General features: G+C 37.9%; 1 protein-coding gene across 7 annotated transcripts in view; it reads left to right on the top strand.

Moving 5' to 3' along the window:
- Positions 1–27,754, top strand: part of BAZ2B (bromodomain adjacent to zinc finger domain 2B) — a 457,412-nt gene that overhangs the window by 343,314 nt on the left and 86,344 nt on the right. For all 7 annotated transcript variants that reach the window (XM_066346467.1, XM_066346473.1, XM_066346468.1 and 4 more), the window contains 6 exons: positions 2,433–2,600; positions 4,379–4,572; positions 15,026–15,235; positions 16,299–16,694; positions 24,693–25,296; positions 26,932–27,225. In XM_066346467.1, the coding sequence (XP_066202564.1) occupies positions 2,433–2,600; positions 4,379–4,572; positions 15,026–15,235; positions 16,299–16,694; positions 24,693–25,296; positions 26,932–27,225 (1,866 nt within the window). The remainder of the gene's footprint in view (positions 1–2,432; positions 2,601–4,378; positions 4,573–15,025; positions 15,236–16,298; positions 16,695–24,692; positions 25,297–26,931; positions 27,226–27,754) is intronic.

The following is a 27,754-nucleotide window of genomic DNA, read 5'->3' as shown; positions in this document are numbered from 1 at the left end:
AAATTACTAGAAATTTTAAATGATTAAGACTGTAATTTTAGATTTTATGGACATGTAAATTAATCTGCATTTCATATGGTTAAATCATCAGATGCAATATTTAATGGACCTTAAGGATAATAAAATTATATTTAATACTGAAATTGTATTTCATGGTAATTTCTTTAAAAATATCATAATTTTTGGTTATTATATTTTTATATTATATTACCATGGATTTTATGAAGTATTTGGCTCTCTCAAGTATGAAAGATTTTGAAATTCTACTCTATCTTCTAGATTTAAATTGAGATTTAGTGTAGACTCTGAAATATTAGAATCTTTTAGTTGAATATGATTAATGTTGCTTCTATGTTGTTACTTCCTTTGAATACATTTAGAAATTCATCAGGTACTGGTTTATTTAATTCTTATTTTGTATATATCGTATTATAAACAAGCTAGCTTGTGAATAACTAATTTTTTTTCTTCAATTTGGAAGATAAGTAAGCTCTCACTTAACAAAAGTAAATTATTTCTATGAAATATTAAACATTTGTAAAGTTTGTAGTCAGAAGCCCTACCATTTTTATCTTTTTATTCAGTTCATCTTATTTACTTGATGTTTTTTACCTGTAGTGTCAGCTTATTTATTCCACACATTTCCAATTGTCTTCTTTTTTTCTAGTCCCTATTGTGTACTTATTTACCATTGACATTCTAAAGTACTACATTTTTGTGTTTTCTGAGTTTATGTAAAAAATACTTGAATTTTACTATACTTTGATTACTTCACCACTTTGTTGGTTGTTTGCCAAGTCCATACATTCAACTATAATGCTTTAATTATAGACTCTATATTAAATAAATATCTTTGGAAAACCTCAGTGCTTTTTTGTCAGCTATGTGGAACCTCATTTTCAAACCTATAAATAACAATAGATTCCAACTGTGCTGATAAAGCCCAAAATACACAGTCTTTCTTCCTATCTAAATACACTTCTTTCATCTAAACAGTGGATAAATGATTAATTCTCTTGTGTAGTTATTCTTGGTTGAGTTCCCATCATTCAGGCATTGCTGAATATACATTGGTGTCATTTCACTAGCAGCGCCTTCCTGCAGTGCAGAAGAATAGCTTTTGCAGTTTTCTGCTTATACTGTTTTTTAGACCTTTCAGAATGGCAGCACCATGAACATTTCACTTTTTAACAACAACAATAAAACAGGTTTTGCCATTAGATAATGAAGGTGCACATTGCTTTTCATTTTATTTTAAATGACAAGCGATATTTCTAGAAAACCTTACAGACCATATAATATAATATACTGACAATATTGAAATTTTCCTATGCTATATTTTTGTGGGTTTTTCCTTTAATTTTCTTCGTTGTTACAATCAATGAAAAATATAATGGTTATAACTAATTTGGTAATCTAGCCCGTTACTCAGTTGGAAAAGATTGTTTCTGAGATTTTAGAAGGGGCAATGCAAGACCTTCCTTTGTATTATTTTCAAATCTTATATTATTCTTTACCCTCCCTTGAAAAATGTATTCTATAAAATATGGCTTTTCTCTTTTTTAAAAAATTTTAACTGAGAGCCACAGTTTGAACATCTAAATTGCATTTGATGATTTTCTACCCTTAGTCATTTTGCAGTGATAAAACAATTGTTGTTATTTGTAATTTATGAGAGAAAGTATAACCAGAATTTAAGCTTTTGTCATTACCTTTAAGGACAGAAACTTTATACATCTTTTATATTTTAATGTGACTTACTTGTTTTGAAATCTTCTTTGAGCACTTCTCATTCTTAGTCCAAAAGAGAAAAAAGAACAAAGGAAAAGAAAAAAAAAGGCTTACTGATTTTGCTGTCATTATGTTTATATTTGAGTACAGAACATTTTCTTCCATAAGGCATTTGAGGTATATTGGATTATAATAGTCTTTGTATTATTATTTAAAGTACCTGGTTTATCAGAGCCAGATCTATACTGTATGTAATTTGAGGAAACTTTTGTTATTGGTTGTAGATGGTAACCTTAAATTCTAAGGTAGTAAAATAGATTGGTATAGTATTAAATACTTTGTTTCTTTACTGTTTTAGAAAATTATGGTATAAGTCAGCAGAGTCATATAACTCTTTACTATTACAAGTTTCCCATTTTATTTTTAAAACCATAGACTACCTTTGTTCTTTATTAACTTGAACTCAAAGAGACTGCTGAGTCAAGATTCTTGGATACTATCTTAATGAGAGGAATGACGATTGTACAACTTCTGATTAACAATCTTACAATTAGAAAGATGATCAGAACCATGTGCAATTCAGCAATTCTGTTCCAAATTGAAACAAACTTTATTTTAGGAATAAAATATAAAAGAACATTGTTACATTAACTGGAAAGTTAATTCAATTGCTTTGCTTGTTTGTTTGGTGTTTGTCTGAGGTACAGAGTGGTGGCGAACAACAGATGTTCATACCCGTACGGGGGCAACCTTCTTTCCACCATTACTGGGAATTCCACCACTGTTTGCGCCTCCTGCCCAGAATCATGATTCTTCTTCATTCCATTCAAGGACTTCAGGAAAGAGTCATCGAAATGGTCCTGAAAAAGGTATCCATATTGACGTATATGAAGTGTTAAAAATCCTCCATTTCAAGACCTATTATCAGTAGAATTCAAGTTTAATAACATTTATAGAGCATTGTGCTAGATGCTTTCACATTGTCTTGCTTAATTCTTCTAATTACTCTTCAGGATTGGAAGTATGCTAATTTGCAACCAATGCTAAATACCATTTAGTATTTTTTGCAACTAAGGTTAAATAAGTTATTCAAGAAAATGTTGCTTTCAAATTAATGTAGCCTAGTCAGAATTTGAACCCAGGGCTTCTAACTCCGAACTGTGCCTATTCCTCTGTATCTCAGTAGCTTTTTTATGTAACCTAGTGTAATATTTCACTTCTTCTGTAGTTAAGCATTAAGTTTATTAAAACTAATAACCTAGTATTCCTTTTTTCTTTTAAATGATTCTTAATATTTTTGGAGTTAACGATATTAGACTACCATTTGCAAATTATAATATTGTTTTAGATGGTTTATTATTATCTTTCTTTTCACTTGAGTTAGTATTTGGAGGAGTTTGCTCTAAAAGGATGAGTGTTTTTGCATTTAATTATCTTTCTAAATGTGTTAACAATTGAAGTGAAAAATCACATAAACATAAAATTAACCATTTTAAAGTGAGTAATTTAATGGTACTTCATGCATTCACATTGTTATACAACTATCACCTCCATGTGGTTTCATCCCCCGAAAGGATTGATGTATTGTGACCCTCTCATAGATTGAATCATGCCATTTGGGACTTTTTGTGTTTGGCTTCTTTCACTTAGCATTATGTTTTGTTTTTTTTTTTTTTTTTAAATAAATTTTTATTTTAATGGGGTGACATCAATAAATCAGGGTACATACATTCAAAGAAAACATTTCCAGGTTATCTTGTCATTTAGTTCTGTTGCATACCCATCCCCCGAAGCGAGATCATCCTCCACCACCCTCCATCCAGTTCTCTCTGTACCCCTCCCCCTCCCCCTCTCCCGCCTTCCCTCCCCCCACCTCCCCATAGCCACCACCCTCCTGTCCATGCCTCTTAGTCTCGCTTTTATGTCCCACCAATGTATGGAATCCTGCAGTTCCTGTTTTTTTCTGATTCGCTTATTTCACCCCGCACAATGCTACCAAGACTCCACCATTCCTCTATAAGTGATCCAATGTCACCATTTCTCCTAGCTGAATAGTATACCATGGTGTATATGTGCCCCATCTTCTTCATCCAGTCCTCTATTTTTTTTTACAGTGATTAAAAGCCTTTAAAAAGCAAACTCTTGGCCAATACAGCAAGAATCCCTAAAAGAGTAGTGTCCTTAACATGTTCCCCAAGTCCAAGTTGGCCCCATCACCATGCCAAATCCCTGAAAAATGCAACCCAACCACAGTTCAGTCTGTTAGGAGCTGTCACAGGGATCAGGAGTCCAGGAAAGTTCCCCACAGGAAAAGTCCGCATGGCACTGGAATTGTTGTCACCATTCTATATTTTGCAGCTCATGTCCAAGTCCCCATGACCGCTGCTTCTAGCTGGTAATGATTCAGGTAGCCTGGAAAAAGCCATTTGCAGCATGCATGGATATGAAGCTTCTGTTCTCCTCTGCCTGGAGAGTTGAGACCAGGTAGCTTTTTCCTGGAGCTCTGTGACTGTGGCCTGGTAAAGAGAACCTTGGGATAGCATTATGTTTTTGAGAATCATTCACACTATAGCCTATAGTATTACTTCATTCTTTTATATGGTTAAATACATTCTGTTATATAAACATCTTTATTTTTATTTTCAAGGTGTAAATGGGTCAATAAATGGAAACAGTACATCATCAGTATCTGGTATCAACACATCTGTACTATCCACTACCGCTTCCAGTTCCGTCGGGGTGACTAAAAGTATAAGCTCAGGTGGAGGAAATCGGAAATGTAATCAGGATCAAAACAAAAACCAGCCATTGGATGCTAGAGCAGACAAAATCAAGGATAAGGTAAATTAATCTTTGAAGGACAAATTTCTAATGGGTCTATATGTAGCAACCAAAAGGGCAAACCACCTGAATCTATGGAATAATTTTTTATGAATTATCAACTTCCATTTTTGTGGATGTTTATTTTTATGGTGTGGTACTAATATTATGTATCTTAAAAATTAAAACTGCCAGCACCAGTAAGTAATAAAAATAGTAATAATATCGCAGATTTATTGAGAACATACCAGATCTGTACTAATTGCTTTGCATGTAATATCTGTTTCAGTCCTCCCTGTGCACCTAATGAGGTAGGTAATATTATTACACATGGGAAAACAAAGCCCTAAAATAGTTGGCCAGGATTTGAGGTCAGGCAGGTTGACGGTAGAGCTCATGCTTTAGGGGAACAAAATAAAAAACCTTTTATTATAGAAATTTTCAAATAAACAGAGCAGACAGAATAGCATGATAATCTTGCATACCAGTTATTCAGGTTCAATAGTTACTACCTTATGGCTAATTTTATCTTGTTACATCCCCAACTGTACAGGTAATCAATGTAAGGCCTCTCAGTTCTAAATTCATCTTTTTACTTTTTGCCTTTTGGCACGATGCTAGATCTTGTCAATAGGAGGTCTCGGAGAAACACTGGAAGGGGAAGTGGTTTTTTGTTCCTGGTTCCAGTGTTTTCTTTCTCCTCTTACACTGTGGTTACCAGTTGTGTGTAGAAGACTCAGTAGTACACATCGTCTCCCGAGTTTCACTGGCATTCCAACAGGCAGCTGTTACAGTGTTTCCTCCTTGTCTGCGCATAGTTTCACTTTGTGTGGTTTCAGTTACTTTTGGTCAACCGCTGTCTGAAAAAATTATATGGAAAATCCCAGAAATAAACAATTCATAAGGTTTAAATTGTGTGCTTTTCTGAGTAGCATGTTGAAATCTCACATTGTCCTGCTTCATCCCACCCAAGATGTGAGTTATCCCTTTGCCCAGTTTACCCAGGCTGTATACACTACTTGCCTGTTAGTCACTGAGTATCCATCTCAGTATCAAATTGACTGTCATGGTTTCACAGTGCTTGTGTTCAAGTAGCCCTTGTTTTACTTAATAGTTGTCCCAAAGTGCATGGAAAATGATGCTGGCAATTCGGACATGCCAAAGAGAACTTATAAAGTGCTTCCTTTAAGTGAAAAGGTAAAAGTTCTTGACATAAGACATGAAACAAATTATCCTGCGGTTACAAAGATCCACAATAAAAGAATTTTTAATTTGTTAATTTGTGAAGAAGGAAAAAGAAATTTGTGCTAGTTTTGTTGTTGTACCTTAAACTGCAAAAGTTATGGCCATAGTGTGTATTAAGTGCTTAAGTAAGATAGCAAAGACATGGCCCTGGCCAGTTGGCTCAGTGGTAGAGTGTCGGCTGACTTGTACATGTCCCACATTTGATTCCTGGTTAGGGCACACAGGAGAAGTAACTGTCTGTTTCTCTTCCTCTTCCTCTTTCCATTCTTATTCTCTTCTCCTCTCACAGCCAGTGGCTCGACTGGTTTAAGTGTTGGCCCTGGGGACTGAGGATGGCCCAGTTGGCCTGAGTGTCAGCCTCAAGTGTGAAAAATAGCTCAGTTGATTTGAGCATCGGCCCCAGACAGGGGTTGCCAAATGGATCCCATTTGGGGTACATTTGGGAGTCTGTCTCACTATCTCACATCCTCTCACTTAAAAAAAAAGATAGCAAAGATATTAAATTTGTGAGTGGAAGACATGAACAGAAAACGTGTTTCAGTTGACAACGATGTGTTGTACCAGACAGTGAGCCTGTACAAAGACTTCAGCAAGGGAGTCCCTGAAACAAATGACACTGAGCCATTTATTGCAAGTAAGGGGTAGTTACACAGATTCACGAATAGGTGTGGACTAAATAGTATAAAAATTACTAGAGAGAGTGAAGGGGGGAGGGAAGGATAGAGAGAGAGAATTATATTATATATAATATATATATTAATATATAATTAATAATTGTTCCACTTTATTATTATTGTTAATCTCTTAGTATGCCTAATTTATAAATTGAACTTTATCCTTGGTGTGTATGTATATGGTATATATAGGATTCAGTACTATCTGCATTTTCAGTCATCCACTGGAGGTTGAAACATATCCCCTGTGGGTAAGGGGAAACCACTGTAGTAAGTTTAGCTGGAATACCACTGAGATTTCGAACTAATTTTACTAGCACCCCAGCCAAGAGATTCCCAGAAAGTTTTTCTGGCATTCCATCTGGAGCTGTGATATTTCAGTGAACTTCTCTGCCATCCAGTGGGCAATAGCCACAGTCTTTAACAAAGTGTGAAGCTAAGCCTTAGGTAATGAGCAGTTGGAGGACAGAGGCCGTTTTCCAACTTTATTTTAGAATAATATACCTCAGCCCTACAGGAAGTGGCTATTCCATTCATTTCCTGTTCCAGAATTTTTCAAGGTTTCTTTTCTCCCCTTAGTAGTTCATCTTCTGTTACGAGTTAATAATTCTTTGTGATAAAATTTTCCTATTCAAGTTGCTAATGTGATTTCTGCCTCCTGACTAGACTTCATTTGGCATAGAAGCCATATGAGACGAGGGTAGTTGTGCAGATTGCATGTGGTAAATCCACTCACTCTTAATATTTTTGTCACTGTAAATAAACCTCTTCCACATCATACCAAGGAAGCTGTGACATTTCAACTTTATTAAATGTAGGTCACCATTGAATCTTGGTTTCATTCATTCAACCAAGTAAGCTGAGATACCTCCACCTATATGAATGAACACATTATGTCCAGAATTTTGAGTAAGTGCACCCTTATCAGTGACTTTGGTTCCACTTATAATTTCTTCTTGATTGAGAAGTCTTGGCTTATTCTGAGTTAAAGCCTTAGCATTGACTGCAAACATTTTGGAAAGAAAGGTAATAAATAGAGCGGTGTCTTCTCATCTAAATTTTATGAAAACCACTTTTAGGGCCTGGTTTTCTGGGGAGAGACCATCAAAAGTTTGTGATCCTGAACAGATCGCTTTCTCTACCATCGCGACAATTTATCAAGGGGGCTGGGAAGCTGCTGACACACCATGGCAGGAAGAACGGGTATGGGTAGACACTGACTCCAGGCAGCATTCATCTGAACGTTAAATCTGAACAACATGCCTCCCTCGTTCTGGTTTTTAATCCTAAGTAACTATTTTATCAAATTTTCCTTGTCTTTCGACTCTAAATGATAGCTTTGTTGGATAGAATAATCTTGGTTGTAGGTCTTTGCTTTTCATCATTTTGAATATTTCTTGCCACTCTTTTCTGGCTTGAAAAGTTTCTGTTGAGAAATCAGCTGATAGTTTTATGGGAGCTCCCTTGTACGTAACACACTTTTAGGGAAGTTTTCTGTCATTTTTTCAAATAGGTTTTCAATTTCTTGTTCTCTACTTTCTTCCTTCTGGCACCCCCATGATTTAAATGTCGGCACACTTGAAGTTGTCCCAAAGGCTCTTTACACTGTCCTCATTTTTTTGGATTCTTTTTTTGGACATTTTTGATGTTCTGAATCAGTTTTTTGCTTCTATGTATTCCAAATTGCTGTTTTGATTCTTGGCTTCCTTTATGCTATTGTTAATTCTAAGCTATTCTTTATTTCAGTTAGTGTTTCTTTCATTTTTGACTACTTCTTTTTTATGGTTTCCATATCCTGTTTTGTGCTGTTGAAGTTTTTTTTTTTGTATTTTTGTATTTTTGTATTTTTCTGAAGTGAGAAGTGGGGAGACAGAGAGACAGAATCCCACATGCACCCGACCGGGATCCACCGGCAAACCCACTAGGGGGTGATGCTCTGCTTGTCTGGAGCATTGTTCTGTTGCAATGGGAGCCATTCTAGCACCTGAGGCAGAAGCCATGGATTCATCCTCAGTGCCTGGGCCAACTTTGCTCCAATGGAGCCTTGGTTGCGGGAGGGGAAGAGAGAGAAAAAGGAGAGGGGGAAGATTGGAGAAGCAAATGGGTGCTTCTTCTGTGTGCCCTGGCCAGGAATCAAACCTGGGACATCCATACGCTGGGCCGACACTCGACCACTGAGCCAACCGGCCAGGGCCTGAAGTTCTTTTTAAGTTCATCTGCTCTTACCCTAAGTTCATTGAGCTCTGTATCATAGATTGGTTATCTCCATTTTGTTCAACAGTTCTTTTTCTTCACTTTTGTTCTGTTGTTTCATTTGGGACATTTTTCTTTGTCTTCCCATTTTGGCATCCTCTCTGTGTTGGTTTTTATGTATTAGGTAGAGCTGCTACATTTCCCTGGTTTGGTAGAGTGGCCTAATGTATTAGATGTCCTGTGGCAAAGCCTCCCTGTTCACCTGAGCTGGGCATTTCAGGTGCTCACAGTGCCCCCACTGCCGTATCGACTGTGTACACCCCCCTGTTGTAGTTGAGCCTTGATTTCTGTTGGCACATCAGTGGGAGGGATTTACCCCCAGGCCACTGCAAAAACCGGCTGTGACCACTGTGGAGGGTCAGCTGTGCAGGGACCCACCCCATGGAGCAGGACTTACTTCAGTGGGGCTCTGGTGCGCACTGAGTCTGCTCCTTCAGTGTATCCCTTGTGGAGGAGGTTGGGTGGTGCTTCTATGTGGTCTGATAACCGTCTACCAGGTGTTATGGCTCTGGGACTGCCCAGAAGTTGCCTGCCTGTGTTCTGCTGGGGCCACTCAGCATGAGCTACAAAGTGATCTGCAGAGTGATCTGCATATGACTGCTATTCGTGTTGGGCTTAAGGTGCCCAAGAGAGGCCAAGTTGTGAACCAAGGCCTGTTGCAGGTAGTGCCGAGCCAGGGGTCCCTTAGCAAGAAGTATGGAGCGTGGGCAAGGGTTGGCCAGATGCTGCTTGTTTGGAAGATTTAGGAAAGTCTGAAGCATAAGCCAAGACAGGCTATTCATATGGAAAAGCCACTGAAAACATCTTGGGTGGGACCACAAGTTAGGTAGGGCAAGGCAAACAGAGAATGCCGGGGTGATGGAGGCTCAGATATGGCACCTAGATGCTAGCTCTATGGGGGCAGGGTTCAGCAAAGGAACAGTGGCCTCTGCCAGCTCTTCTGTCTGGGAGAAAACTGCCTCTCCAGTTTTCATCCTAATTCCGGACAGGTCAGTTCCTCTCATGTGTCCCTGGAGCCTTCTGAGTTGCCGTGCCAGCACTGGGGCTCGGGCATGTGTCCGTGTGGTCTGTGCAGGCCCTTTAAGAGGAGCACCTGGGACTCTGGCAGCCATCTGTATCACACAGCCACAGTCCCTGTTGCTTTTTACAGCCAGAAGTCATGGGGACTTCTATTCCCAGCACTGGAACCCTGGGTTGGGGAGCCTGGTATGGGGCTAGCACCCCTTGCTCCTCAAGGGGAACCTTTGCAGCTGGGGTGCTGCCTGATTTTTATTCACCACACGTGGATGTAGAACCAGCCCGTTCAGCGTGTCCACCCCTCCTACCAGTCTCAATGTGGCGTCTTCCAGAGGTGGATTAAGGTTGGTTGAGGCCCCGGGCACAGAAGAAAATATTGGGTCCCTTAAAGAAAAAGAGAGAGACAGGGAAAATAAAAATACATGTTAACCATATTTTTAAGTAAATAAAAAATATTATGTACCATTAATGTTAAAATTGCACATATGAAACCAAACTTGGTGTCATTAAAAAAGTGTAAAGTTGGGGTTTTGCGGGGCCCTTCAGAAGTCGGGGCCCAGAGTGCGCACCCAGTGCGCCCTCTGTTAAATCTGCCTCTGCTCCTTCCTTACATCCCTACCTGTGGGACTTCTGTTCAGCTAGAGCTCAGACTGTTCTGAAGGATGGGTGTTCTGTAGTTGTCATTTTGATGTGGTAGTGAGAGGAATTGAGTACCACGTTTACCTCTGTGGCCTGCTTGACCCGCGTCTCTCTGCCTGGTCCTCTTCGTGTGCTCTGCCCTTGTTCCAAGGGCTTCCCACTAGTGTGAGCTCCAAGGGCCTGTCTGTGCTGCTGCCAGCTTCTTTGCTTGCCAAATACTGACTGAAACACCAGCCATTCCTTACTCCCATAGTATTTTGGAACAAATCCTACACATCTTGCCATGGATATATTTTTATATATATTTCTAACAGTTGAATGTTCATATTTTTAGAAAAACTCTTTCCATTGATTTGAGAGAAAGAGAAGCATCAACTCGTTGTTTCACTTAGTTGTTCCATTTAATTGTGCTCTTATTCATTGCTTCTCATTGATTCCCTGACTGGGGATTGAACCTGAGACCTTTGGCTTGCTGGGTCAGTGCTTTATCCACTGAGCCACCCGGCCAGGCTGAATGTCCATATTTTTAATCCATACACTATCTGCCTGACCTGTGGTGGCACAGGGGATAAAAACGTTGACCTGGAATGCTGAGGTCACTGGTTTGAAACCCTGAGCTTGCCTGGTCAAGGCACATATGGGAGTTGATGCTTCCTGCTCCTCCCTCCTTCTCTCTCTCTCTCCCCTCTCTAAAATGAGTAAGTAAAAATCTAACAAAAAAACAAAACAAGAAATCTTACAGTATCCTACCTCTTAGAAGTAGTGCCAAAATCTGAAATCTTCTACTTCTGCAATGTATAAGGCATTGAGAAAGACGTCAAAGGCATGGATAAGAAACAGACCCTGTCCTTAGTTCTGCTAAAGAATCTAGATTGACATTCCTAAACAAAATTAGTACTGTTAAAGTGAAAAGTAGTTCCAGTAACAAGAATTAAAAATTACAGAGGTACCTCTACACTGCTATAAAGAGATGGATTCTGAGGTAGCGTAGTGATGTACATAGACATCTAAATAGAATTAACACTAGAGAGACATGGGCTATTAGAGAGGGGTACTGGACTAGAATTTAAGGTTTTAGAAGAAGAGCACCTTTAGATAATACATGGTCTGCTATGAATTTTTGGTAGTATGTTTTTCAAGTAAAGTGAGGATGAAGGGCACTGGCACTAAAGAAAATGATTCTATACTTTCTTACCCAGTAATTTTCAATTTTAAAGGCTTTTTTAAAAAAGTTGCTTCATTAGCCTTCTTCTTATGTAGCTTGAAAAAAATGTTCTTCAGGTAATTTTGATAATCCTTCCTGCAGGGTATGGTGTCATAGCTTTGTACTGCTTATTGAAATCATTGATTAAGTTCAATTTCCTCATTTAGTCTGCATGCATATTTAGAATAAAGATAGACATTTTAAATTAAACATAGTAAGTCACAAATTAAAATACACAAACATACAGCCTGTTGAGAAAAAAAAAACAATTCAAGGTTGAATAATTTCCATTCCTGCTGCCACAGAAATGAATGTTACTGCTGTTGTTAGTATTCAAGGTCTCATGAGGAGCGCAAAGGAATGAGGCAGCAACAATACTGCAGGTGGGGGACCCCAGTCTCTCCAGGACTGAGGTGCCTTGGAGAGATCAGATATCCAATTTATTAAGCAGAAACATGACATCATGCGTGAGAAACTAACAAGCAGAATACAGTGTCCAATTTTATTACTTAGTTTTGCAAAACTGATTACATTTCTCTTGCCCTTTCTGAGACATAACACCACACCATCTGCTGTCTGATTCCTGACCTGAGAAAGCTCCAGCAGGGCCGAGCATCACGGCCTTGAGCCTTCTCGGGACGCGACTGCCTTTCGTCACGTATGCTTGGTCTCAACCTTCACTTACTCAGGATGGGAACAGAAAGTCATTCGGTGCTTTGGCTTTCCTCCAACAACTGCAGCAGCCAAACAATGTTTTTAAAACATAAGTGGTCTTCTTGGTTTTAAAACATCACATGTTCTCACTCCCTCCAGTAGTTTCCTATCCCAGTTAGAATAAAATCCTTGCCATGGCCTACAAAACCCAGCATGATAAGACCCCTGCCAGTCCATCCCGCCCTATTTCCTATGCCCTTGCTTCCCTGTGCCATTCTAGCTGGTCTAGTTGAGTTCTCCATTTTCTGAACACATCAAAGCCTTTTCCTTTGCTCTTTTACATCTTGAAGGGTTCTTACCTCGTTCTTCATTTAGGTCTTAATTCAGAAAGGTCATACCTGATGATTGCATCTAAATCTTCACTTTACCCCCAGCATATATGTATTATCTATCCAGTTGTCCTGTTTTACTCATGGTGTTTATCTCTAAAAGTACTCATATCCCACTTGGACAGAGTTGCTCTCTCTTTGTCACACCCCTCCATCCCTCGAGACTAGAGCAATTAGACCTGGTACATAATGGCCTATATGTGTTTGAGTTTTATTGGAAGAAACAAGTATACAGTGAAATGAAAGTTCAAAGAGGGGGTTCTGAAATGCTTTCCCAGATTGGATTGGGCCACTGGATTAATAAGCGCTCCTTTGATCATTTTTTGATTAACCTAAGACTCATTTTTAAAATATTTAAATGAATTAAAAAGACATACTACTTAATTATGTGTGAACAGAAAAGAACTACCCACACAAACACACACAATAATAGCAACTAAGGAGATGAAATTGGTGATATTGGAACTTATTTTTCTCTCTTTTTCTAATAACCTGGACTTTTCTGCTCACATCTGTTTTTGTTTTTTTTAATGGGGTCTAAAGTTGTTACTTTATAAAAGCACAGACTCTTTACACACTTTCAGAATATGCTACACAAAACACCTGCTTCAGAATCACATTGAGAGCTTGTTAATGCAGATCCCTGTGGGCCATTTGGGATTGGGACCCAGGAATCTGCTGGCTGCAACAAGTTTTGTAAGTGAATATTACACCCCATATAGCCGTATGTTCTGCACCTTTGGACCCCATTCTTGAGGAGTATAGGCTCCATTTTTCATGCAGTGTTTAAATAAAAAACTACACAGATTACTTGGGCATTGGAATAGGAGTTTATTTCTCCCTGCCAAATCACTATAGCTCCTTTATTTCTTCCTTTCATCGCTAGTCCCTACTAAAAACAAAAGCGATAACATCAGTTTAGATTCATCATAATTGTCATAGTCTTGCTATAGGTGCTTAGAAACCCCCAACAGATTTTGGTTGCAAGGAAAGAGCTCTTTCCCTAACAAATGTTAGGCTTAATATTACTATATTACTGTTGTTTTCCTTTAATGTTTACTTTGGCTTATCATCACTCTCTATTTTACTGTGACAGAGGAGATAGTTCAGGAATGGTAGTAACTATTAGGTGGCTTATTGAAGTCAGGTCTCTGGAGGAAGCATTACAGTTGCTAGTTTGGAGCAGTTAACACAGAGGACTGTTGGAAGCAGAATAAAACAGCAGGAGTAACTCTCCTCACTTACATGCATTTTATTTCATTGGAATCAAATTTCAGAAGGCACAAAAGAAAGCATATATATTTGCAATCTGTAATTATGGCTTAAACCTGGCTACGTGCTGAAGAGGTGTATTATTGTCTTACTGCCCAATCCCGGTAGTCAGGAAAGGCCCTGTTTCTGTTAAGACCATAGGTTTTGGGATTCTTGCTTTAGTAATGTATTACCTTTTCTATGTTTTTTCTTTATTTTGCCTATCAGCAAATGCTATTGAAATGTTCCTAAGTAACTTTGGATTGTACTCAATCTTATTACTTTATAATTTCAAAATTACCGCTTTTCAGTTCTCCTATTGGTAGAATTTTAACCTTTCCATTGCTATAAAGTTATTTAGGTATAATTCATCTCATGATTTTTCCTCTTTTTATCCACTACTATTCCCTATTCTTTAAGCCCCAGACTTCCCTTTTATGTGACCTAATATACCTTTCTACCAACTTTGGATTTCTTTCATCCTTAGAATCTTAAGTATTTCATAAATTAATCTTTTTCATATATTTATTTTTATGATAGAAAATAGAAAATAATTAAAATTTTGACCTTAAGTAAAGCAGCCCATAAGTCCTTTGCCTACCTATTTTATTCTTTTCTATGCATTATTACTGTATGGAGTTATTTATTCTTATATTAATCATCTGTCCACTCTACCACCACCAACACCACTAGGATATAAGTATCTTGAAGGCAAGAACTCTGCCTTAGGCATCATTTTAGTCCGAGAAAGGTGTGTTTGACATGTATATGTATTTGGCTATTAACTCACTATCTGCATAAAGAAAGAAGACTACAGTTAAGTGTAGAACTTTATGTATGTAATTCTTATCACTTGAATTATTACTTTTAAAATTACTCATTGTATTTTATAATACTCTGTGTTGAGGTTTCCAATACTCTATACATGTCATAGCTTGTATATTTTATTGGAGAATTCCTGTCACATAAGTTAATTTGAGTAGTTTGTTGACTAATTACCCTTAGAACAGATGACTTTTCCTATTTCTTAAAAAGACATTTTGATATTGAAAATATCAGTTGAAAATTAAAAGAGCATACCTCACTAAAACTTGAATTTTTTTCAAAAAAAAAAAAAAAGTCTTGGTAAAAATCTTGTCTTTATCCAGAAACCAAGGAAGAAAGCTATGGAAAGTTCTAGCAACAGTGATAGTGATTCGGGGACATCATCAGACACCTCAAGTGAAGGCATTAGTAGTAGTGATTCAGATGATCTCGAGGAAGATGATGATGAAGAGGAGGAAGATCAAAGTATTGAAGAAAGTGAAGAAGACGATTCTGATTCAGAGAGTGAAGCACAACAGAAAAGTAACAACCAGGTATAAATAGTTCCTTTGGCAGTAGCCACACGTTATTCATATTTAGGGATTAACTGGTTTATTCTGACTTTACAAGTCCATAAAATTTAAATTTAATCATTGCCTTTAGTTCTTACTTTTGCAAAAGAGGGAATATGAGATGGAGAAACATTTTTTAAAAACATTTAGCATGTTTCTAGTGAGCTTAATGTATCTATCATAAGTTGCTAGGATACTTTTTTCTTCTGAGAGAGAGAGAGAGAGAGAGAGAGAGAGAGAGGCAGAGATACAGACAGGAAGGGGGAGAGGATGGAGAGAGAGTGAGAAGCATCAACTCGTAGTTGCTTCACTTTAGTTGTTCCATGCCTTAACCCCGGGGCTCAAGCAGAGCCAGTGATTCCTTGCTCAAGCCAGTGATCTTTGGGCTCAAGCCAAAAACACTGGGATCATGTTGATGATCCTGCGCTTAACCCAGTGACCCACACTCAAACTAGTGAGCCTGCGCTCAAGCCAGATGAACCTCTGCTCAAGCTGGGAACCTTGGGGTTTTTTTGTTTGTTTGTTTTTTGGGGTTTTTTTTGTATTTTTCTGAAGCTGGAAACGGGGAGAGACAGTCAGACAGACTCCCGCACGTGCCCGACCTGGGATCCACCCCGCACGCCCACCAGGGGGCGACGCTCTGCCCACCAGGGGATGATGCTCTGCCCCTCCGGGGCGTCACTCGGTTGCGACCAGAGCCACTCTAGCGCCTGGGGCATAGGCCAAGGAGCCATCCCCAGCGCCCAGGCCATCTTTGCTCCAATGGAGCCTTGGCTGCAGGAGGGGAAGAGAGAGACAGAGAGGAAGGAGAGGGGGAGGAGTGGAGAAGCAGATGGGCGCTTCTCCTGTGTGCCCTGGCCGGGAATCGAACCCAGGACCTCATGGGGTTTTGAACCTGGGATCTCATTGTCCCAGGTCGATGCTCTATCTATTGCTCTGCCGCCAGTCAGACGAAACACTTTTTAATGTTCCCTTTTTTTCTGCTTGCGGTTTTTTTGTTTTAAGTAAAGATGTTAAGCTGTTGCCTTTTAACTTTTATTTACAGGTGCTATTACATGGCATTTTAGACCCAAAAGCAGATGGACAGAAAGCAGCTGAAAAAGCCCAGGAAAAAAGAATACACCAGCCATTACCTCTTGTGTCTGAATCCCAGACTCACTCATCATTCCAATCCCAGCAGAAGCAGCCTCAGGTTTTGTCACAGCAGCTTCCATTTATTTTCCAAAGCTCTCAGGCAAAGGAGGAATCTGTGAACAAACACACAAGTGTAATACAGTCTACGGGATTGGTGTCCAATGTGAAACCTTTATCTTTGGTAAATCAAGCCAAAAAGGAAACTTACACAAAACTCATAGTTCCTTCTCCTGATGTACTTAACGCAGGGAATAAAAATACCTCTGAGGAATCTAATTCTTTGACCAGTGAATTGCGATCTAAACGGGTGAGTTAAAAATTATTTAGGAAGAATTTATTGTTTGAAAAAGAGCTTTCATAGAGTCTTATAACATGTAGGTGTAAATTAAATTCTACTCTTATTTTTAAACATTTTAGTCACCAGGAATCAAACATGCACATCAAGAAACTAAATTTCTCTGATTTTGTATTTATGTGTACATCTGTTTAATATATTTTTGGCAACACAATCATGCCATTTTCTCCTTAGTTTAATGATTTAACAGTAAGGGGAGAAATATGTTTGAGTAAGACTACTTCACAATCACTTTTGTTTAAAATTCAATGTCCTTTTTTTCTAATTTCAGTATTTTTTAAAGAAATGAATTCTTGAGTAATTTACCTCTGTAGTTCAAAATTTAGCAAATTTAAGTGTAAAAATCCTCTATAAAGACTCATTTTTCTTTGCCATTCTTAGTGAATTATATGAAATACAAAATATTTTGAGTAACTTTTATTTACAGAAACACCAGAATCACTCACCAGAGAAATTTTTCAACTTGATTTTCTTGCTATTGATTTTATATTACTATATAGTCTACATCCATATGTCCAATAGAATTCTCATAATTAAATGATCAGTACATTTTATTTAAGAACTAGCCCAGAGTAGAAAAAAATATATTATTATTACGTTTGGATACAGTATCCTATTTTTTTGGTTATAAAAATTATCATTATGCATCCTAAATATTAGCTAACACTGATAAAGCAATTATTGTTTGCCAGCCGTTAAATGCTGAATGTGCATTTACTTACTGGATAATAACATCTACTAGTGCTGCTAATATTATTATGATCATTAACAGATGATCAAACTGAGATACATAGAACTTAACTCTTTCAAGATCACACTGCCAGTCAGTGATGGAACTATAATTCAAACTAGGTTTATGGTACTGGAGTTCTTTTCTTAACCACTGTGATATTCTGCCTTTCTTTAAAAAGTTCTAGTCTATTGAGTCTTATTTTACTGTGAAGACTTTAAGAATAGGGTCAAAGAAAAAGATTTGAACAAATCAGACGTTTTTTAGAATCTAAATGAGTAGTAATCTCAAGCCTAAATATACATTAGAATCATGTGGGAAACTAAAAAAAAAAAAAAAAAAAACCCGCTCCAGAACATTGAAATCAGGATCTCTTGTGTTGAGACTAAGGTTGTGCATGTCTAAAATACCTCCCAGGTGATTTAAATATCATGCATGTGATCATTTAAAATGTACTGTTCAATCATAAGAAAGAATTATTTTTTGGCATTACATTATTGCCTCTCCCTGAGTAAAGAAAGCAAATTAAAAAGTTAATTTTGATGGCTATTTTAATTCTCATTAATGTATTAATTTTCACTTTCAGATAAATGAATTTACTAACATCGAGAAGTATTTGCATTATGAAAGATTTCTTAATTTTTTCAAAAAGATTTTTATTTAAAGAATTTTATATGACTACCTGTTAGAAGACCATTTATTAAATACTAGCTTAGAAAATGTAGCCAAGCCTGACCTGTGTTGGCTCAGTGTATAAAGTGTTGACCTGGAACGCTGAGGTCGCCTGTTTGAAACCCTGGGCTTGCTGGGTCAAGGCACATATGGGAGTTGATGCTTCCTGCTCCTCCCCCCTTCTCTCTATCTTTTCCTATGTCTCTCTCTCTCTCTCTCCCCTCCCTAAAAATGAATAAAGCCTTAAAAAAGTTTTTAGCCCTGGCCGGTTGGCTCAGCAGTAGAGCGTCGGCCTAGCGTGCGGAGGACCCGGGTTCGATTTCCGGCCAGGACACACAGGAGAAGCGCCCATTTGCTTCTCCACCCCTCCGCCGTGCTTTCCTCTCTGTCTCTCTCTTCCCCTCCCGCAGCCAAGGCTCCATTGGAGCAAAGATGGCCTGGGCGCTGGGCATGGCTCTGTGGCCTCTGCCTCAGGTGCTAGAGTGGCTCTGGTCGCAACATGGCGACGCCCAGGATGGGCAGAGCATCGCCCCCTGGTGGGCAGAGCGTCGCCCCTGGTGGGCGTGCCGGGTGGATCCTGGTCGGGCGCATGGGGGAATCTGTCTGACTGTCTCTCCCTGTTTCCAGCTTCAGAAAAATGGAAAAAAAAAAAAAGATTTTAAAGAAAGTCTTAAAAAAAAAAAGAAAATGTAGCCAAGGTACATATATGATCTTATGTAGTCCTTATAAAACTTTGTGAGATAAAGAAATTAAGGTAGAGAGAGGTTAAGCCACTGGCTGACATCATGTAACAATTTAAGAGCAAAAGCGTTTTAAACCCAGGTCATTCTGATTTCAAAGCTCATGATTAAGATGAAATAATTTGGCGTTTCTAAAATAATGGTAGTTAATAGGAATATTTTATATGAATGGACATTCACATTAGACTCAACTCTAAATGACTTTATCTACTTGTTATTGCTACTTAGTATTGACTTAAAGACTATTTTATAAATACTTCTTTTATATCAGCTTATATAAATAATTTTGCAGTATTTCCTAGGATAGTCTCAATTGTTTCATGATACCTGCTATGTGTCTGTCTCCCTAACTACTAGTCTGTGCTTTTCTTGAGTGTTATTTAATCATTGGGTCTATTCATACTATTACATTGTAGATATTTAATTTTAGTCAACAGACATTAATTGGATATATAGACCAGGAGTGAATTTTGTTTATCAAGTTTTGCCTAGAGGATATTCTGTGGTTTTTAGAGATTCAGGTAGTGAGGCTGGGGAGCAAAAGCTTAGACATAGAACAGAGACAGAGCTTCAAACCTCTCTTCATATATTCCTGTCATCTCAGTGGCATAACTTAAAGTAGCAGGACATTTGCTCCTATACAGGTCCCAATTTTCTTTCCTAGTTTTTTTGTTCCACTTCTGAGATTAAAAAAAATAACAACATTTTTGCTGTAAAAGAATAGCTGATATTAGTCCTGGATATAAAATACAGATGTGTTTGGTTATTTTTGAAAATCTTTAGATGTCAATATATGAGAAGAGACTCTTCAGAACTATATAGTAAGGATCAATTTCAGAAAATTAAATATACAAAATATAAAATTAAAGGGAAAGTTTTTGATTCCGTGACTGTTTTGATCCTATGTGTTCAGGGGGAAAATTTACTATCTATAAAAAAATACAAAATTATTGTGTGATGTAATTGTGTTCTAGGAAATGAAAATACACTGTTTTTCTGCTGAAAATTATATAATTAAGTGAGAGGAGGGGAGACAGTGAGACAGACTCCTACATGCACCCCAACTGGGATCTACCTGGCAACCCCTGTCTGGAGCCAGTGCTCAAATCAACCAAGTTATCTTTAGTAACTGAGTCTGATGGGCTCGGATCAACCAAGCTATCCTCAGTGCCTGGGGCCAACAGCTTGAACCAATTCAGCCACTGGTTGTGGGAGGGGAAGAGGTAAAGAAGGGGGAGAAGGCAGAGGAAGAGAAGCAAGTGGTTGTTTCTCTTGTGTGCCTTGACCAGTAATTGAACCCGGAAGTCCAAATGCCAGGCCAGTGCTCTATCCACTGAGCCAGCCAGCCAGGTCACAATTATAGTATGTAATATTTATGTCATATAATTATTACCTAATATTAAAGTATTTACCTAAAATTAAGAATTTTGCTATAAAATTATTTTTAAAAGGTAAATGCAATTTTTGGTATAATTTTACATATTTTATTCACTGATTAAATATAATTAAGCACTTTTTCTTTATGGAGCATTGCCTTAGGTGTCAATATTATGTGACAGTCTTTGTTTACAAAGAATTATTATTTAAAATTTTTATTTTCATTGGGGGGAAGGAAGAGAGAGAGAGGAAGAAACATCAATTTGTTCCACTTAGTTGTTCCATTTAGTTATATATACATTGATAGCTTATCTTATGTATGGGGATCAAACCCAAGATGTTGGTACACTGGGACAATGCTTTATCCACTGAGTGACTTGGCCAGTGCCTACAAAGAATTATCTTAATTAATTTTCTAAACTAATACAGTGAAAATGTTAATACACTAAAAAAAAGTTTATATAGGAATTGTGTGCTGCTAATTAGTACTGATGCTTTAAAAAAAATTATTTTTTTTTTTCCTGAATCTGGAAACGGGGAGAGACAGTCAGACAGACTCCCGCATGCGCCCGACCGGGATCCACCCGGCACGCCCACCAGGGGTGACGCTCTGCCCACCAGGGGACGATGCGCTGCCCCTGGGGGGGGGGGGTCGCTCTGCCGCGACCAGAGCCACTCTAGCGCCTGGGGCAGAGGCCAAAGAGCCATCCCCAGCGCCCGGGCCATCTTTGCTCCAATGGAGCCTGGGCTGCAGGAGAGGAAGAGAAAGACAGAGAGGAAGGAGGGGGGGTGGAGAAGCAGATGGGCGCTTCTCCTGTGTGCCCTGGCCGGGAATCGAACCCGGGTCCCCCACACGCCAGGCCGACGCTTCACCGCTGAGCCAACCGGCCAGGGCCGCTTTAAAATATTTAATAAATCATTTTGTATGGCATTGTGTCTGCATTTCTCTTTGTGAAATGCCACTAATTAATCTCTGATGCCTTGATTGTTAAAGCTTGGTTCCAGTGATAACAGCACAGTTGATTTTTAATTTCAAGGCAACCATCTTCATTATACAATTTTACCATCTGTTTCTATAACTTAAGATGTTTTCATTGTTCTACTTCAGTTTATTTTTGTGTATGATTTTCATTTTTTTAATAAATAAAATTCATATAATTTTATTCTTTACAAGCTGGTGAGCCTGCGCTCAAGCTGGTGACTTGAGGGTTTCAAACCTGGGTCCTCAGCATCCCATGCCGACGTTCTACCCATCGTGCAACCGCCTGGTCAGGCTGCCATTATTTCTTCAAGTAGTTTACTTGTCCCATTAATCTCTCTCATCTCTTTCTGGGATCCCTATGATACTTAATGATGTTACGCTTGATGTTGTCCCAAAAGTCCCTTACGCTATCCTCATTTTTTAAATTATTTTTTGTTTTTGCTTTTCCAGTTGAGTGATTTACATAATTCTGCTTTCCTGATTGCTGATCCATTCTTCTTTGTCATTGACCTGCTGCTGATTCCTTCTAGTGTATTTTCCATTTCACTTGTTATATTCTTTAGTTCTGACAGGTCCTTTACTTACAATTTTTATCTCTTTGTTGAAGTTATGAGTTTTTCCTCTTTTTCGTATAGTTTCATTAGCATTTTTATGGCTGCTACTTTGAACTCTTTTCTAGTAGACAGCTTACCTCAAGGTCATTTAGTTCTCTTTCTGTGGTTTTCTCCCATTTTTGTTTGTTTGAAACATATTCTTTTCTTCTTCATTTTACCTGTTTGTTTCTATGTATTAGGTAGGACAGCTAAATCTTCTGGTTTAAAAAAAAGTGGCCATATTTAGAAGGTGTCCTGTGGGACTCAGTGGTGAATCCTCCTTGTCGCCAGATCCAGGTACTCCAGAGGAGTGTCCCTGGGTGGACTTGTGTGGGTTCCTGTTGTATCTGGGCCACAATGTCTTTGTACACACTGGCAGGTGAGGCTGGTCACTGGCCTGCTGGCTGTGAGGCCTGGACACGGCTCTCATGGGTTCATTGGTATACAGGGCAAGTCATTGGTGTGGCTGGCTGCGAGGCCCATCCATGCTGTTACAGATACAATACTGGGTGCTAGTGACAACTAGGCCACCCACTGGGTTTGGCAGGATAGGAGCTGCTTTGCAGGGGTGCTAACCTGGGTGAGTCCTCAGTGAAAGGCCAGGGTAGGGTTAACAGTGTCAGCAAGGTTAATGGAGAGTGTTAGAGATGGCACCTGCCAGTGTCAGTTAAGTGAGGTTAAAGAAAGGGGGAAATGGTGCCTGCCAGCACCCCTCAGGAGGAAGTTCTAACAGGTCCCTGTTCCTCCATCAGACACCCTAAAATTAGTTAATGCATCACCTTCACATATGACGTAGGTGCTTTTCAAATGGATCTTTTTGCTGGGACTCAGAAATAACACAGCTTGGGATTCCTATACCCTTTTGGTTCTCTCAGACATAAGCCCTGCTGGTTTTCAAAGCCATATATATGGGGGTTCCTCTTCCTAGTGCAGGTCCCTTAAGCTAAGGCTCGGACGCCTTATTCTTTGGGGATAACTTCCATGGTTGTGATATCCCTCTCACTCTGTAAGCCAAGAAATGGGAAGTGTGCAGTAGGGAAGGTCCTGACTAGACTTAGTCTCTATTCCTCCTACCATTTCAATTTGGCTTTTTCTTTATATTTGTAGTTGTAGAGCATCTGTTCTTCTAGTCTTCAGGTCATTCTCAGAGATAGCTGTTCTATATGTAGTTGTAGTTTTGATGTCAATGATAGGAGGTGAGCTTAGGACCTTCCTACTTCACCATCTTGAACTTGGAGCTAGGAGCCTTGCTCTTAAATGCCAATTTAGCTTATCCATGAAATGTCACTCCTTGTGGTTGGTCCAGGGTCTCTGCAAGAAATGTGTCTTGGGCAATACTGATTAAATTTAAATATATTATGTCTAGCCAAGGTTCAGCAACCAGCTAGTCATTACAGCCACTACTTTTATAGCACTGGTAACCATGATTTAAATTTGTGTTTAAGCAGTTGTTGTCAGACATTGAAGGCAAATAAAAGTAATTTTTTAAAAATTAATTTTACTAGGGTAACATCAATAAATCAGGGTACATATGTTCAAAGATACATATCCAGGTTATCTTGTCAATCAATTATGTTGCATACCCATCACCCAAAGTCAGATTGTCCTCCGTCACCTTCTATCTAGTTTTTTTTGTGCCCCGCCCCTCCCCTTTTCCTCCCCCCCCCCCCCAACCACCACACTCTTATCAATGTCTCTTAGTCTCGTTTTTATGTCCCACCTACGTATGGAATAATGCAGTTCTTGGTTTTTTCTGATTTACTTATTTCACTTCATATAATGTTATCAAGATCCCACCATTTTGTTGTAAATGATCCGATGTCATCATTTCTTATAGCTGAGTAGTATTCCATAGTATATATGTGCTACATCTTCTTTATCCAGTCTTCTATTGAAGGGCTTTTTGGTTGTTTCCATGTCTTGGCCACTGTGAACAATGCTGCAATGAACATGGGGCTGCATGTGTCTTTATGTATCAATGTTTCTGAGTTTTTGGGGTATATACCCAATAGAGGGATTGCTGGGTCATAAGGTAGTTCTATTTTCAGTTTATTGAGGAACCACCATACTTTCTTCCATAATGGCTGTACTACTTTACATTCCTACCAACAGTGAATGAGGGTTCCTTTTTCTCCACAGCCTCTCCAAAATTTGCTATTATCTGTCTTGTCAAATCCAAAAGGAACCTCTAGTTCACCAGCACATTCAAAACAAACATTAGTTAATAATAGCTAATCTAACAGGTGTGAGGTGGTATCTCATTGCAGTTTTTTTTATTTTATTCTTTTTTTTTTTTCATTGCAGTTTTGATTTGCATTTCTCTAATAACTAATGAAGATGAACATCTTTTCATATATCTGTTGGCCATTTGTATTTCTTCCTGGGAGAAGTGTCTGTTCATGTTCTCTTCCCATTTTTTTATTGGATTGTTTGTTTGTTTGTTGTTGAGTTTTATGAGTTCTTTGTATGTTTTGGATATTAGGCCCTTATCTGAGCTGTTGTTTGAAAATATCATTTCCCATTTAGTTGGCTGTCTGTTTATTTTGTTGTCAGTTTCTCTTGCTGAGCAAAAGCTTCTTAGTCTGATGTAGTCCCATTCATTTATTTTTGCCTTCACTTCCCTTGCCTTTGGAGTTAAATTCATAAAATGCTCTTTAAAACCCAGGTCCATGAGTTTAGAACCTATGTCTTCTTCTATGTACTTTATTGTTTCAGGTCTTATATTTAGGTCTTTGATCCATTTTGAATTAATTTTAGTACAAGGGGACAAACTGTAGTCGAGTTTCATTCTAATAAAAGTAATTTTTGTTCTTATAATACATTGCTAACTTGTTCTTTTAACTTACGTTTCAACAGGAACAATATAAACAGACATTTCCAGCACAGTTGAAGAAACAGGAGTCGTCTAAGAGCCTGAAGAAGGTTATTGCAGCTTTGTCAAATCCAAAAGGAACCTCTAGTTCACCAGCACATTCAAAACAAACATTAGAAAACAACCATCCTAATCCATTCTTGACAAATGCACTTTTAGGTAATCACCAACCAAATGGCATTATTCAAAGTGTCATTCAAGAAGCTCCTCTAGCACTTACTACCAAAACTAAAATGCAGAGTAAGATTAATGAAAACATTGCTACTGCAAGTAGTACCTCTTTTTCCTCTCCTGTAAATTTGAGTATAAGTGGGAGAAGGACCCCTGGCAATCAAACAACTGTAGTGCCCTCTGTGTCTCCCATACTCCATAGTCAAGGGAAGGAAAAAGCAGTTAGTAATAATGGAAACACAGTAAAGACACAACATCACTCTCATCCTGCAAAATCTTTAGTGGAACAATTTCGAGGAACAGATTCAGACATTCCCAGTAGTAAAGATTCTGAAGATTCAAACGAGGATGAAGAGGAAGATGATGAAGAAGATGAGGAAGATGATGAAGATGATGAATCTGATGACAGCCAATCAGGTTATTTTCTATTTTAAAATTTAAAGTATTTTTTTAACGTTATGTGAATCAAAAGATTTTAAAGAGGTTCTCAAGTCACAGACTTACAGTTATGTCATTCAATATGTTTCACACAGCTATGTGCTTTTCTATAGTGAGCTGGTAAATAAGAGAAACTGAAATTAGAAATCCTAAGCAAAATTCTCAGCTTTGTAATACAGTTAACATTAAACAAATAATACTTTAAGCTGAATATTAATGATGCGTGAATTTCATGAAGTTACTTAATTTTCATTTCATTCAAGGCCATTCACTTGTCTCTTTTTCATCTCTTCTGCTACTTGTTAAAATGTATCACAGTCATTCAAAAAGTACCAAAAACCTAAATTCCTATGCCTATTAGCAACACAGGATTTATTTAGTTACACGTAGAGTAAGTACTTCCTGATTTTAATTTGATTCACGTTGTGATTTTGGTTCTTAGTTGTTAGCTTCTTTTTATTTTTCTTCCCGTTAACTTTCCTTCATGTTCCACAGAATATTCAAAATATAAGATAGCTTAAAATTTAAATACAAAGATGAAATACTTACTATCAAAGTTTTTGAATTTGATACTGGTCGGCCACAAATCCAGATGTAAAATTTCTAGCTTCCAATATGAATAGGAAAATATAGTCAATTCTACAAAGTGTCTGTAAGGTAAAACAACCTTCTTGCTCAGGGTAAGGAAAACTTTTCCTATAATATATATTTTCCCTGCTGTTTCCTTAAACACAACTTTGCATGATTGATAATGGATGTCAATATTAACAGCTTTCAAAGACAGCTTTGATAATGAACTTTAATGTAGACAGATAATACTACACAAAACACAATTCCACAAAAGCTGTTTGTTGCTCTGGAGATCATTACGATATAACTAGTACAAATATCAGTCCTAAATTTATCAAGTTTAATCCAGGAATAGTTTTTACATATCTGTAGGAATGGATCCATTTATAGGACTACATTGATAGAACAAATTTTAATTATTAAATCATTAAATTATCCCACACACTTATTTCAGTAATCTTAGTCTGTTGCGAAGCCTGAGAAACGTCATGAAGTCTTATACCCACAGAAGATAACTGAAGCCAAAAAAGCCAAGAATCTCTGACAGAAAATTGTTTTCTTGTATCTCAAAAGTCCAGATGAAAGGGGAATGGTAATCCCAATGTCCTCTGCCTCGTGCTGAACCGAATGTAATTTTTAAGCTTTTGGGATCTATTAATTTAAATACCAATTCCGTTCCCTCTATACTTTAGTTTCTCCATTAAATTAAAAGTGATTTAAAGCCACTAAACAGAACTTATCATGTGAATAGTGTCATATGAGAAGGACTGTTTGTGTAAATTTTGAGTAAAATGGATACTTTCAATGAAGAATTTTGAGGATTTATAGCCTGCATACATTGTAGTCAAATAGTTTGCCAGATAGTTTTTTTATTTTTTTTTAATTTTTTAATTTTTTATTTTTTTACATTTGCTCTTCAGGAAGATTGGTCCTTTGAGTTCTCATTCACAGATGCTGGTTCCTGAACTATTCCATTTAGGTACAAACTGCAAATTGTTGGTAATTATCTAGTTATAATATACAAATGCTTCTTTTACTTCCCAGAATCAGATAGTAATTCAGAATCAGATACAGAAGGATCAGAAGATGATGATGATGATGATAAAGACCAAGATGAATCAGATAGTGATACTGAAGGAGAGAAAACTTCAATGAAACTGAATAAAACAACTTCCTCTGTCAAAAGCCCTTCCATCAGTCTCACAGCTCACTCAACACCTCGTAACCTCCACATAGCAAAAGCCCCAGGCTCTGCTCCTGCTGCCTTATGTTCTGAATCCCAGTCACCTGCTTTTCTTGGCACACCTTCTTCCACACTTACTTCAAGTCCACCCTCTGGTACCTACACTTTATTTTTATTATTTTAAAGTAGAAGGCAAACCATAGCGAGAATTCTAATACAGTGTTCTGAGGATGATCTCATTGGAGTCAAGTGTTACAGCTAGATTCAGGTTGGCTCAGAAAGGTCAGCATGTATTTTCAAAGGATATGACCCATTACCATTTTTATTCTCTGTACTTGCGATTTTAGAACATGCTTAATGACAGCTCTTGATTTCAAATACTTTCCTGCTTCTGTGTTTAGTTTATCCTGCTTCTATGTTTAGTTTATGCTTCTAGAATTAGTATTTGATGGACAGTGGACTTTTTTGTACTTTATTAAAACGAGCTCACTTGGTTACTTAATATATAGTTGCATATTTGCCCAACACATAGCCAATGTCATTTGTATTAGTGAGTAGCATTATTATTCCATTAACATACTGTGTCTATTTTTCTAGTTGACCTTTTGTAAACTTCTAGAGGCCTTCATTAAAAGTTTTTATATTAATATTCCAAAACTATTCTCTATTCTCATTTCAATAGCT

Source organism: Saccopteryx leptura, chromosome 7 (genome assembly GCF_036850995.1).
Source record: "Saccopteryx leptura isolate mSacLep1 chromosome 7, mSacLep1_pri_phased_curated, whole genome shotgun sequence".
Classification (NCBI taxonomy): domain Eukaryota; kingdom Metazoa; phylum Chordata; class Mammalia; order Chiroptera; family Emballonuridae; genus Saccopteryx; species Saccopteryx leptura.
This window is presented reverse-complemented; position numbering and strand designations above follow the sequence as displayed.